Source organism: Elephantulus edwardii, unplaced genomic scaffold (assembly GCF_000299155.1).
Source record: "Elephantulus edwardii isolate Elephantulus edwardi_28Jun2011 unplaced genomic scaffold, EleEdw1.0 scaffold00127, whole genome shotgun sequence".
NCBI classification, from domain to species: Eukaryota; Metazoa; Chordata; class Mammalia; order Macroscelidea; family Macroscelididae; genus Elephantulus; species Elephantulus edwardii.
The window spans coordinates 3,064,503-3,078,822 of NW_006399877.1; the positions used below are offsets into that span (position 1 = coordinate 3,064,503).

Consider the following 14,320-nt stretch of genomic DNA (forward strand, 5'->3'; position numbering starts at 1 on the left):
AGACGCCAACCCAAAGCTTTGAACCCACAAAGCCTTCTAGCCTAGGAAGCCCTGAAAGGCAGGTCTCTGTCCTACGAGGTCACTCACGAAATAGCAGATGTTTTTACCCTGGGTTGCGAGCTGTGTGACGTAACTGGATCGTACAGTCAGAATGGTAGGGGCTGGGGCCACCTATTAAAGCCATGGCCAAGGTGGACAGTCCCTCGATGTGTTCTGCTTTGAAGGGCCCACTCTCTTCCCCACCACCACAATGTGGCCTGCCTCCTTGTCCAGAATTTACTTCCACACGGCCATCCTTAATTAGGGTACGACATGGAATCCTCTGCTTTTAAAGCACCCTCCCCTCTCTTTAAGAGATTTCATCCAATAAGAAAGACTAGAGAGCGTTCAGGTGTAAGACTCACAGCCCATTGGTTCTTCAAGCCCCTCAGGGGATGTGCTTATCAGTGAAACCTTGTTTTCAGGACCTCATCAGGGCCTCTGGGCTAGTGACCCAAATGTGTAGAACCCACCATCCATGATGAAGATGAGGTCCTTGACCTCACCAGCTCCTGTGGGACTGCGGGTGCACGGACTGTGTTGCATGGATGCATGCTTTTCTTGAGTTTCTCGGCCCTTCCACAGCCTCACTCTAATTTTTTCCTTCTTTAAAATTTGTAACTCTTACTTTCGTCGCCAAAGTTCAACTTGACAGGACATGGCATGCAATTCATTGTGAGGTTTACCTTTTAATGACGCATCAGGAAAGAAATGGTAACTAACAGTCTTGGATTATATTCCTTGTGTGTCTGATGTGTCAGGCAGAGCGAGCAGTCTGCTCTGTCATCATGCCTTGGGGACATCCCCGCAGGCACTCTGATGGCTGTCATTGTCTACTGGGCTAGGACTCCTGGGAGGACAAGATTACCAGTAGAGAATGACACATAGAAGCCTCTGGGTCTCTTTTAAAATGAGAAGAACCTGCTTTTATTTATTTTCTAGACTCAAGGGCCTCTTGTTACCCTTGATCCTGGCACAAGGGAAATGTGCTTTGTGGCTAACTGCATGTTGGGGCTTCAGATCCACCCAGAGCGCTTGGGAAGAAAAAACTGGAGATCTGTCTCCAGAATAATCACCCACCAGAAAGCCCGTGAGGTGCAGTTCTACTCTGGCACGCACAGGGTCACCTCGACAGCAGCTGGGCTTGGGCTCTGGGTAATGGTTTGGGATCTTCGCCTGTAGTGTGTAGGATTCAGCAGGGCACACACATACCTGGCTAGAACCGGGTCACATGCATGAGGGAGACAGGAAGAAACAACCCCCTGGGGGTGCCATTTCCAAGGCAGGCTCTGTCTCCAGGACCCCCCCCCCCTTAGGTCCGTTGGTGTCACAATTGGAACTTTGTCGCTGTATCTCTCTGGGACACCCCCCCCCTTTGTCTGTCAGCACGCCTCACCCCCACACCAGCCACCGCAGGAGGAAACCGTGCCACCACCATCACCACCATGTTTACCAGATGGACACGCTTTGCCGGCTCACTGTCTGCGTCCTCAGTGTTTGGCATGTGTGCACGTGTCCGGTGCACACATGGTGCGAGCTCGCTGGTCTCACGTGTCTCTGTTTTCTGTGCCTCACTGCAGTGCGCATAAACAAAAGGGATATCATCTTTCTTTTGGATGGATCGCTCAACGTTGGAACAGCCAACTTCCCTTATGTGCGTGACTTTGTAATGAACCTAGTTAACAACCTTGATGTTGGACATGACAATATTCGTGTTGGTTTAGTGCAATTTAGTGACACCCCCGTAACGGAGTTCTCTCTAGATACATACCAGACCAAGGCGGACTTGCTGGCCCGTCTGAGGCAGCTGCAGTTCCAGGGGGGCTCGGGCCTGCGCATGGGCTCGGCCCTCAGCTTTGTCCATGCCAACCACTTCACTGAAGCTGGTGGCAGCCGCGCCCGTGAACAAGTGCCCCAGCTGCTGGTCCTGCTCACGGCCGGCCGCTCCCAGGACTCCTATTTGCAAGCCGCCAATGCATTAGCACGCGCAGGGGTGCTCACCTTCTGTGTGGGTGCTAGCCAGGCGGATAAGGCCGAGCTGGAGCAGATCGCTTTTAACCCGAGCCTGGTGTATCTCATGGACGATTTCAGCTCCCTACCAGCTCTGCCTCAGCAGCTGATTCAGCCCCTAACCACCTACGTTAGTGGTGGTGTGGAGGAAGTTGCCCTCGGCCAGCCAGGTAACTGTGCCTTGCGACCCCCGGGTCTCCCTCTCCTCCCTCATTGGCTTCCTTGGAGGGCAGTTGGCCCGTCTGAACCCCAGAGCATTTTAAATACCTGGAACAGGAGGTTGGGACGTGGGGGGTTGTGGTCGGGAAGGGACAGTGTACCAGCAAGGTGAGACCCTTTAGAAGACGCTGTAGGTGCTCATTGGTCACATAAGTAGAACTGATTCGGCTCATGTTCTGTCAGGATGTCACACACAAATTATTTCTGCAATTCCCAAGAAGATTCTGGAGTTCAGAACCATGTGGATGTGATAAGAATGAGAAAAATAAAGAGAGACAGACAGAAAAATAGAGCACTTCCTTTTAATGCATTGGGCCATTTAAACTTTATTATTGTTTTGTTTGTATGATTTTTTAATATATATTTATTATTATTATTAATTTTAATGAAAATTTACAGAGATTTTGGATTTCCATTCATTAATTGTTGCACTTTTCTCCCCGCCCACCCCTCCCCTCCAGTTCGTTCTTCTCTTTGAGAAGTAAAAGAAAAATTCTTTCATTATTTTACAATCCCTCCCTCCAAGCGCACTCCACCTATGCAGCCTTCATATGATATTTTTATATTTAAGATTCTGTTCTCTAGCAAGCTGTTTGTTCAAAACCCCACAAAGGCTGTCATTATGTGTTAGGAAAACAAGTTTTAAAAATTCCTAGATTCATGTTCTTCCCCTAAATGAATCGTACAGAGACGCTGGGAATATTAGACCTGCGAACTCTGACATGACACAGATGGTGGCAAGATGGTTGATTGTCACATGCCCGCTGTGGTGCTGTGCACAGCAGCCACCAGCCAGTAAGAAAGGACAATCCAAGTGGAATTGAGCTGTGGTCACTCAGCTGGGCTTGTGGGCTTAACTCACATGCAAGTGCAGTGAGGACTGCATTTGAAATGCTTTCATTTCTAGCCTTCAGAATCGCTTCCTGTTCTGATGTGTCTGGGGAACTGCTGTTCCCAGCTCACTTCATGGAGGAAGCGTGGAACCAGGTTGGGTAGATGGGTCTAGTTGGCTGATTGCGTTGCAAGCAAGCACACACTCCTTAGGAACAGGACCTTACGATGAGCGCTGGCGTCGCTCTCCCCTCTTTGCTGGTACAGTGATCACCAGGTGCATTTCCTAAACACCCGTTACCCAATGCTGGTGGCGCGGGGCTGAAGCCAGGTTTTGCCTACTAATCTCTCTGTCCTCGCCGTGACCCACTTTTGTTCCAGAGAGCAAACGAGACATCCTGTTCCTCTTTGATGGCTCAGCCAATCTTGTGGGCCAGTTCCCAGCTGTCCGAGACTTCCTCCAAAGGGTCATTGATGAGCTGGATGTGAGACCTGACGGGACCCGGGTTGCAGTGGCTCAGTACAGCGACGATGTCAAAGTCGAGTCCCGCTTCAACGAGCACCAGAACAAGCCAGAGATCCTGAACATTGTCAAGAAGATGAAGATCAAGACGGGCAAGACGCTTAACATCGGCTACGCGCTGGACTACGCCCAGCGTTACATCTTTGTCAAGGCCGCTGGGAGTCGGATCGAGGATGGGGTGCTTCAGTTTCTGGTGCTGTTGGTGGCAGGAAGGTCGTTTGACCAGGTGGATGGCCCCGCTGGTACTCTGAGACAGAGCGGGGTGGTGCCGTTCGTCTTGCAAGCCAAGAACGCAAACCCTGTGGAGCTGGAGAGGATCGTGCTGTCCCCAGCGTTCATCCTGGCCGCAGAGTCACTTCCCAAGATTGGAGAGCTCCAACCTCAGATAGTGAACCTCCTGAAGACGGTCCACAATGGGGCACCAACACCAGGTATTCCTTCTGCTGCTCAATTCTCCGGTGCACGAGGTGGGGTGGGATACAATCCTCAGTTCTCAGATAACAGCCTCCCGTGGCTTCTGAGGACATCCTGCAGAGAGAGCAGAGGAGAGCTGTTTGATTTTCCCTTCATCGACTCGCTGATAATCTGCTTCTGGAGATATGCCAGCCAGAAGCAGGTTTTCTCGGCAACACTAGAGTCTAGAGTCCTTATGATTCAGAAGAGACTGTGTTGCAATTAAAAAAATAAAATCCTTTGCCGACTCTAAATCAAACAGAAGAAACACAATGATTATTTTTAAAGGACATCAGAATATTGTATAGTATGATACAGATTTAGACGTATGGGTAGTTACAAATTCTCATTTTCAAAACACAGCTTTGGCTATATGCATAATTCAAACATACAAGGGTACATTATGGCTGAAACAGTGTGTCCATAGCTTCTGGTGTCTTTGTTGCTGCCAGGTGTCGCTGCCCACGGGGGCTGCAGCGGCCCAGGCTGAGCAGTATCTCGTCTGCTGTCCCTACGGTTGCTATGAGTGAGAATTAGTGCACCAGCCCTTCCCCCACTAATTCACCATGACTTGAAGCAAATAACTTAAAGTTCAATTTTCTCGTTTATAAGATGACAATTTCTACACTATGTTAGCTTCATAATATATCTCTACTAACTAAAAGAAGGAAACTTGCTTGGACACACAGTTGAAAGTTATTAAGACAAGTTATTGTTGCTAAGGGCCGTAGAGTCGAATATGACTCACGGAGACTCTATAAACAAAAGATCTGAACCCTGTTCTGTAACTACTGTCATAAGACAAGACTATCAGAAAATTCTAAAAGAAAAAGGCTATATTAGTTTACTACATTAGTTTCCTACTGCTGCTGTAACAAATGATCACACGCTTGATGGCTTAAAAACTCCAAGTCCATTATCTCACATTTCTGGAAGGACACTACACAAACCCTAAAGTAAGAAATACCAGAAACTAAACCCGGCCCAACCCTTTTGAGCCAAAGCTGGCTCGTGATAACACTGTAAGTAGAATCGTGTAGAGTGGAATTGCGGGTCGGGGATTCCAAGGACAGACTCTTGACAGGAGCAGGCTTCTCATCGATCTCCTTTGGAAAGGCTGGTGGGCTCGATGGGCTCACCTTGTGCTTAGCAGGCAATGTTCTGGTCACAGCACTAACAGCCCTTGTTCCAGGGGACAGATGTTAAATTATCTGCTTCACTGAGCTAAAAATCAGGCATCAGCTGACTTTGTCTCTTTTGGAGGCTCTAGAGAAGAAGCCACGCCTCTGTCCTTTCCAGCTTCTCTAGGTCACTTGCATTCCTTGGCTCCTGGGCTCTCTCTTCATTCTCAGTCCAGCAGTGGGGCATCTTCTCCCCCTCTGACCACTGGGGCCCCTTACATCTCCCCCAGCCTCTCTCTTCTAAGGGTCCTGGTGATTCTACTAGATCTTGAAACTCCTCCGGGACAACCTTCCTATCTCAAAACCCTTCTCTGGTCACGTTTGCAAAGACCCCTCTCTGTAGCAGGTGACAGTGTCACAGGTTCTGGGAATCTGGACATTCAGTGACCATGATTGCTATGAAATCACCACTGGGGGGTCCTGTGTGTGTCATCGTGGCCTGTTCTCAGTTTCAGGTGAGAAGGACGTGGTCTTTCTGATTGACGGTTCCGACGGAGTCAGGGAAGGTTTCCCTCTGCTGAAGGAGTTTATCCAGAGGCTGGTGGAGAGCCTGGACGTGGGCCAGGACCGGGTCCGCGTGGCCGTGGTGCAGTACAGTGACCGGGCCCGGCCCGAATTCTACCTGAATTCCTACACGGATCAGCAGAGTGTCATCCGCGCCATCCGTGGGCTGAGCCTGCTTGGGGGCTCGACCCCCAACACTGGAGCTGCCCTGGACTTCGTGCTGAGGAATATCCTCGTTAGCTCTGCAGGCAGCCGGATCGAAGAAGGCATCCCCCAGCTGCTGATCGTCCTCACGGCCGACAAGTCTGGGGATGACGTGCGCGGGCCCGCGGTGGTCCTCAAGAGGGGCGGGGCGGTGCCCATCGGCATTGGCATCGGGAACGCTGACATCTCAGAGATGCAGACCATCTCGTTTGTCCCGGACTTTGCGGTGGCCATCCCGACCTTCCGCAACCTGGGGACTGTCCACCAGGTCATCTCGGAGCGAGTAACTCAGCTCAACCGTGAAGAGCTGGAGCGGCTGCGGCCCATTCTGCCCCCAAGTCCAGGTAAGGTGGGAGCCGCTTGGTCCTTCAGTCCTTGTAACCAGCCTGGTTGACTCGTTTGAATGATGGGCTGGAAAAACCTCTCCGTTTTATGGCCTCTGTCACCTGGGTGAAACGTAATTACAAGATTACGGAGTACTTGGCTTAGAGATGCCATAGGCTTGGCGGGAACCCAAGATGCTCGGCCAAATGAAAGTCTCAGAGGGGCATCTGCTTGGCACCTAATTCCGATGCCCAAGTCTGCGTAAAGAGCTGTGTGTAGACGGATGAGGGTGGTGTGGGGTCTGGCAGGTTAATGTCTCTTGTTAATAAATAAGCTGCTTGGAGCCCACCTACCAACAGCCTGGGTGTTTGAAAGGAGAGGTTATTGAATTGGCCACACTGGTTTGCACCTCCCTGGGCAGGTCCAGCCACTGGCCGCTGTGATTAAGATGCTGTTTGGTGGTTGGGACTCTTTGAAACACCATGAGCTCCTCCGCTGATGCTCAGCCTCTCACATTACACACAGTAGCTGATATTAGGACCCTGTTAGATGATGGTTCCGTGACAAACTGGGAGGCGGTCTGTTCACGCTGAGAATGTCCCGTCAGTCAGCACATGTGAAAGCCACTCATGGTATAATTTCATTCCCAGATGTTGGCAGCAAGAGGGATGTGGTCTTCCTCATTGACGGGTCCCAGAAGGCCGGGCCTGAGTTCCAGTATATCCGAACCCTCATCGAGACGCTCGTGAACTATCTGGACGTGGGCTTCGACACCACCCGGGTCGCAGTCATCCAGTTCAGCGACGACCCCAAGGTGGAGTTCCTGCTGAATGCCCACTCCAGTAAGGACGAGGTACAGAATGCTGTGAGGCGCCTGAGGCCCCAGGGGGGCAGGCAGGTTAACATCGGTGGGGCCCTGGAGTATGTGGCCAGGAACATCTTCAAGAGGCCCCTGGGAAGCCGCATTGAAGAGGGTGTCCCGCAGTTTCTGGTCCTCATCTCGTCCGGGAAGTCTGATGACGATGTGGTTGACTCGGCTATAGAGCTCAAGCAGTTTGGCGTGGCCCCTCTCACCATCGCGAGGAACGCAGACCAGGAGGAGCTGGTGAGGATCGCGCTCAGCCCTGAGTACGTCTTCTCCATCAACACCTTCAGGGAGCTGCCCGGCCTGGAGCAGAAGCTGCTGACCCCTATCACCACCCTCTCCTCCGAGCAAATTCGGCAGTTCCTGCCCAGCACCCCATATCCTCGCCCTGGTAAGATTTGCTTCTTGTCTGAGTGCTTCAAAAGAAAAACTTAGCCATCCAGAGTGATGGTAAGACCTAGATGACACGGTGGATTAAGTATTGGGCTGCTGAGAGGCCGGTAGTTCTAATCACTAGCTCCCCTAAAGAAGGATGAGACAGCCTCGGAAACCCCATGGGTCAGTTAGTTCTACTCTGCCCTCCATGGTCACCATGGGGCGGGGGAGGGATTGATTGAAGGGCAGTAGGTTTGGTCTAGGTCAGAGCCACGGTCATGATGTTAAGTCACAATGAAGTCTGAGCTTGGTGATATTCCCTCCTGTCTGGGTGATTAGTGACCTCCAGCCTCTAGCCCTGACGACACACCTTTGGTTGAACAGGCTGGGTTTTGCTCACTGCAAGGAGGGAGAAGTCTGTTGTGGGTCATGAGCATTCCCAGTGAGAGAGTATCAGACAGAACTTGGCAGAAGCCTGAGGTCGGTCACAGGCAATTTGGGGGAAGGTATAAGGAAATGGGGCTTGCCCTGGATTGCATGCTGTTAAGAGCAGAGATTGTTCAGCAATTTCCTCGTTTCCTGCATCTCAGCTAGAAGGGGAACGTCTAGAGCAAAGCGGAGGCTTGGATAGTAAAGAAGCAGCAGTTGAGACAGGGTGGGGCCCAGCTATTTCCTGTGTTTGGGACAATGTTTTCTGTTGTTTCTGAGGTTTTTGGTCTGTGTTCAGGTTGGATTAGAGAGTGGTCTCCTGTTTGTGCTGGTCCATCCAGCCACATCTAATATCAATGTAGAAGCTCTCCTGCTGACCATGAGAGCACCGATGTCTGACAGGGTACCCGAGCCGGCCGCCCAGTGTCAGGATCTGCTCTCATGATCTCAGTGACATGCTCTGCTCAGCTTTTGCTGGGCCACAATTTCACTATAAACAGCCCAGTGATAGGAGGCAGACACTGGGACTGGTGGAGTGGCAACATGAGTTGTTAAATGCTGTTGAGTTGTAGATGACTCATAGCGAACCTATGAACGAAAGACCCAAATACTTGTATAACTTTCACCCTTTCTCCAAGTTAACAGAGTTTCTGGAGGCAAGCTGGATGCCACTCCTGCTTCCGAGCTTGTTTTAGACAGGGAGCTCCACCAAACACTGTCTACCATGGGTAACTATTATCGCATTTGACACGTCACAGTGTTCCGCATCACAGCAACCGCAAGTTACATCTGTACAGCAAGTGGACAGACCAAGGCTATACGACTTAGAAGAATGTTTGACCAAAACCAATTAAAACCAGGCCTGAGGGCCGCAGACTAAAATCACTCATCTTTGGCTTGGTAGCATCACTTCCTATCCACTAGGCCAACAGAGCTCTCTCATTGTTTTTATTGTTGTCAAGTGCCGTCAGGTCTTAGACGACTCATAGCAACCCTATGAATGAAAGACCTGAATACTTGTATAGCTTTGAGTAGTCAAAATAACAGCCACAACAACAACAACAAAAACCTCAAAAAAAAACCCCAAAACAAAAAATCAACACAAAAAACCAAACAAAAACCAAAAAAACCCCAAAACCCTCCCAAAAAACCCTCCCCAACCCCCTCATACAGATAAGAAGTATCTCAAATTCTAGAAAACCCTGAGCCCAGAGTTTTAGGATTAATTTGAAAGGTGGGTAGAGAAGATATAGATTGTGAAGTAATTCTCAGAATAATATAAACTACTGGGGGGAATTGTTGGATGAAAATATTTGAATGGTCAGTAGTTCTGGAAGGGGACCTTTAACCTAGATGGATCTAAGTGGAACAATCTCTTTTAGGAAGTTCCTAAAGTAAGGATTAAAACACTTTGAAGTCCTTTTCTCTAGACAAGAATTCCTACAAATCACTAAGTTATATGTAGGTGGACTATAAGCTTATAGTTGGAGAGGACTGGAATTCTCAAATACAAATTATAATGAGACAAAAAAAGAGAAGATTCATGTAAAGAAATTGGGAAAATGATAATGAAAAGTTTTGTATGAGTACTGGATTAGAAGTGATATTCCCTCTGCCCACTGTACTTGAATAAATTCTGATTCCTTGTGACCCTCCAGGGCAAGGTAAAACTAACCCACAGGTTTCCAAGACTGTAACTTTACAAAGTAGCCTGAAACACCACCCTTCTATGGATACCTGATGGATCCAAACCACTAGCCTTTTGAATTGTGGCCGGATGTGCTAAGCACAGAGCCACTAGAGGTCCTTAGGATGAATTTAGCAAGAAGATGCACTATCGCAAACACAGGGCAAGCTTGTTTTGGATTTAGTGCACAGGATATTGTGCTGTGAGTTCCTTGCACCTGAGGTGTTCGGGCAAGTGACAGTGAAGGCTGGAGAGAGAGACTGGACACTGGTCAAGTGGTCGTCTTCAACAAGTCACTCCGGGCTTTGCCTTTCCTCAGCTCTCTCTTTGATTGAACAAAGATGTTGCTTCCAGTGAATGGGATCTCTTCTGACAGAACTGCAAGGTTCTGTAGATTCTTAGAACACAATGCTACTTGTTTATTTATTTCATTTTTCTATTGGTTATAACCGAGATCGCATAATCAAGATTAAAATTGAGTACATTCAGAAAGATCAGTGTTTTTTCCTTCATACCCATTTTGTTTTACGAAATCAACGGCGACCCTCACATCGTGACAGCATGCTTTCTGCTCCTTCTCTCAGATCCATGTTTCTGTTCCTCCTTCAGTCCTCTCTGTCCTACTTTCTGAGCTTTATCCCTGGGCACAGGCTATGCTTTTAACCTTGAGAGGTTGACCGGTCTATCTAAGCACCGAATACCCCCTGGTATGAGCGTTCATGCTGTAGGCCTGTCTGTCATTGGTTGAGAGTAGTGTCACAGGAATGTATTCATTTCCAGACCCAAAGGTCCACAGTTTTGGGGATTCTACCATCTCTACAAGACCAGAAAAGCTGACCATTTTTATGATTTTGAGTTTTGTCCCACATTTCCCTCCCACTGTGCTTAGGACCCTCTGTGACACCGCTTCCAGGATGGGCAGCAGGGGTAGCTGAGCTCCACCCGGTCCCTTTGGTCTCAGTATCATGGATGTTGGGGTTGCCAACGTCCATTAGTGCTACAGACTCGCCATTTTCAATCCTTTTACCTGTGGTTTTTTTCAGTCCTCTCTGCTCCAGGAAGGGAGAGACCAGAGTTGCACCTTAGATCACCAACTGCAAGCTTTTAAGTCCCCAGTTGCTCCTCACCAAAGTAGGGTGCAGAACATTATCTTTGGGGGGGTGTATGTTATGAAGAAGGCTCAATTATTAATGATTAAGTTTAGTAAGCCCAAGAAATAAACAATACACAGCTTATCAATGTATCATTTTGATGTTTATTTGATGCTATGATTTGGTGAAATGCAAAGTTGGATGATAATGCAAAGTAAAGAAGCCAAAGCAGAAACCAAATGAGAGGAGGATTAATCTTCCTCTTTTCACTTTCATCCTTAGATTTTGAACATGATGCTGCCGACATTGTCTTTCTGATTGACAGTTCTGATGCTGTCAGAAGCGAAGGCATGGTGTACATTCGAGACTTTGTCAACAGGATTGTTCGAAAACTCAACATTGGCACTAATAAAGTGAGGGTCGGTCTGGTGCAGTTCAGCAATGATGTCTTCCCAGAGTTCTACCTGAAGACCCACAGATCCCAGAGTGCAATAATCGAGGCTGTCCGCCGGCTGAGGTTCAAAGGAGGGTCCCCACTGAACACTGGCAAAGCCCTGGAGTTTGTGGCAAGGAATCTCTTTGTGAAGTCAGCTGGAAGCCGGATAGAAGATGGTGTGCCCCAACACCTCGTCCTGTTTCTCGGTGGAAAGGCCCAGGATGATGTTTCCAGGATTTCACAGGTGATAAAGACTTCTGGGATTATGAGCCTAGGGGTAGGAGACCGCAACGCTGACCGAACCGAGCTGCAGATCATCTCCAGCAACCCGGATCTGGTCTTCACCGTGCGGGACTTTAGAGAACTTCCGAACCTAGAAGACAGGGTCATAAACTCATTTGGACCATCTGGCAGCACCCCTGTACCTCCAAGAGTGGACATACCTTCTCCCCCACGCCCAGGTAAACATTGGGTGGTCATTGACCACAGATTGTGATAGCTGTTTTATAAGGACAATGAAAGATTGTTTTTAAAAATTAAATATTGGTTAAATTAAATGTTAATTTAGTGAACATTTAAAAATTCAGATTTTAAAGCAGGATGGTTAGCATTCATGTTAATAATGTTTGTCTTCTCTAGAGTTGTTTCCATGTTGTTGTTGTTGTGTGCTGTCAAGTAGGAACCTATCCATAGCTGACCCTCTGGTGGGTTTTCAGAGGCAGTAAAATGCATGGGAGGAGATTGCCCATCCTTCTGCTGCAAAGTAGGTGGTGGATTCGAACAATGAGCCTTTGGGATTGCAGCTCAGTTTCTTTCACTAGGCTACCAAATTTCCTAATATCTGTAGATATTAGAAATGAAAGACCTGAAGAGAACCTAGTTGAGCCTATAGAAGGAACTTACCTCACAAACATGTGGCCATTGATTCTTTCATGTCTTATGCTAATTGTAGCCTTATTGAAAAGATCTACAAAGCTGCCTTAAGGGTTAATCAGTATCAGTTGCTTTCAGTAGATGGAGTCTTTGAAGCCAGGCACTCTTGAGAATGACTTGGAAGTGAGTTCTGGCCCAGTGGTGAGGCACCCAATAAGACCAAGCGCCTGTCATTCTTGAGCAGGTGTGACCATCAGGAAAGAACTCCTTCCTGATAGTATCCTTTAGGGCTTCCAAGAACAAACTGAATTCCTCCACCGGCCCTCACTTCTTCCTGACCCTCCTCTGCATGATGACCACATGGCATCCAAAGAAAATGATTATTGCTGTTGTCGTTAGGGGCCATTGAGTTGAGTACAATGCATAGTGATCCTGTGAACAACAGATCTGAACCCAGTCCTATCCCGTGGCATCTTCACAATCTCTGACATACCCAAGCCCATTGCTGCAGTCTCTGTCTCAACCTGTCTGGTTAAGGAGCTTCCTCTCTTTCCTTGACCCTCCACCTTTCCAAGCATGATGTTCCTCTCCAAAGAATAGCCACTTCTAGCGATATGCCCAAAGTATGGGAGGCAAAACTTTATCATCCTTGTCTCCAAGGGGCACTCTGACTTCACCTTCTTTAAGACATATCTTTTGGCATATTTTTGGTTTGTTCTTTTGGCAATCTATGAGGTATTACGTACGTTTCTCCAACGTCAGAGCTCAAAGACATCAATTCTTCCTCTGTCATCCTTATTCATTGTCCAGCTCTCAGATGTATAACAAGTGATTGAAAAGACCGCGGCCTAAATCAGGCATACCTTAGTCGTCAAACTGACATCATTACTCCTCAGTAATTTGGAGAGGTCCCTCACTGTGGACTTTCCACTGCAATACATCTCCTGATTGCTTGTTCCAAGGATGCTGATTATGTATCCAAGTAAGAAGGAAAGTAGAGTATGCCCTGTGGATCCAGGGCTCCAGTGATGAGAACCTTCTAGACTAGTTAAGAAAATTATACTAGAATTTATATATTCCAGGAAAGCCATTTCATTGTCTCCCACCATCTTAATTGTAAGCTCTCTTAAACCACCTTATAATTTCCCCTTTTCTCTGCTCCAACCTCAACTCTGCAATTAGAAAGTCATACACAAATGCCATTGCTTTCCAGATGACTGCCACAGGCTTTCAGCATGCACACATTAATTATTCCAAAGATTTGTGGGATCTCCTTCTCATTTTCCTAACTGCTTTTCCAGTGTTTTATATTTTTTCTCTAGTACCTCTCCCCATCCTCTGGCTAGAGACTATCATTTATATTCAATCATAAAGGAAAGGTTGAGTGACAGTCCATGAAACACTGAAAATCACAGATCACTGACACCAGATGCCTATCAAGTTCCTGGAGTCCTGCTACTCTGCCTAGAATTACTGGGGCTCAGTTTACCTTAGTTCTCATATTTCCTTCCTTTTTGTTTGTTATAGATCAACTATTACTTATAGTTTTAGTTCTCTAGTGCTGCTATAACCAAATTACCAACAAGTGAATGTCTTCCTCACAGTTTAGAAGCTAAAAATAAAAATTCAGAGTAGCACTTCTCTGTGAGCTCTTGGGAAAAGTTCTTATTTCTTTTCCATATCTATGGACTTTGCAATCCTCAAAAGTATACCTTTGTTTTGGCATTAATCTTCTCTTGGGTCTAGGAGGTTCTCATCACAGGACTCTAAGGATACACTCTGATTCAGTCTTCCTTCCTTCCTTCCTTCCTTCCTTCCTTCCTTCCTTCCTTTTTCTTTCTTTCTTTTCCTCCTACTCTACTTGCTTTTCTCTCTTTTTATCTCTTTTGTAAGATAAAAGATGATTCAGGTTATATCCCAAGAAAACTTATCTTCCATGGATCAGGGATGTGAGTTGAGAAGGGCTATTATGTCCCACTCTAATCTCATTACAATTGATTAGCTGACTGATCACAACAGATTCTCTTATGAAAGATGGTAACATCATTACAGGACTACCAAACCACTGAGAATTATGGTCTGGTCAAGTTGAAATGTATTTGGGGGCAGGCAGGAGCACAGTTCAATCCATCTTGTTGGTTTTAGTACAATTTAGGGAGCATAGGATCATAGGATGATATCTTGTGGCTTATTGGTAACGAATGGGGTGCCAACCTAAAGGCACACAGTTTGAATTCACCAGGTGCTCTACAGGAGAAAGAGAGGCAGTCTCTTCC

General features: G+C 47.5%; 1 protein-coding gene across 3 annotated transcripts in view; it reads left to right on the forward strand.

Annotated features, from left to right (window-relative positions):
* Positions 1-14,320, forward strand: part of COL6A3 (collagen, type VI, alpha 3) — a 77,286-nt gene that overhangs the window by 14,128 nt on the left and 48,838 nt on the right. For 2 of the 3 annotated variants that reach the window (XM_006893447.1, XM_006893448.1), the window contains 5 exons: positions 1,620-2,219; positions 3,481-4,053; positions 5,706-6,308; positions 6,939-7,544; positions 11,018-11,632. In XM_006893447.1, the coding sequence (XP_006893509.1) occupies positions 1,620-2,219; positions 3,481-4,053; positions 5,706-6,308; positions 6,939-7,544; positions 11,018-11,632 (2,997 nt within the window). The remainder of the gene's footprint in view (positions 1-1,619; positions 2,220-3,480; positions 4,054-5,705; positions 6,309-6,938; positions 7,545-11,017; positions 11,633-14,320) is intronic. The other variant, XM_006893449.1, reaches the window with a different exon arrangement.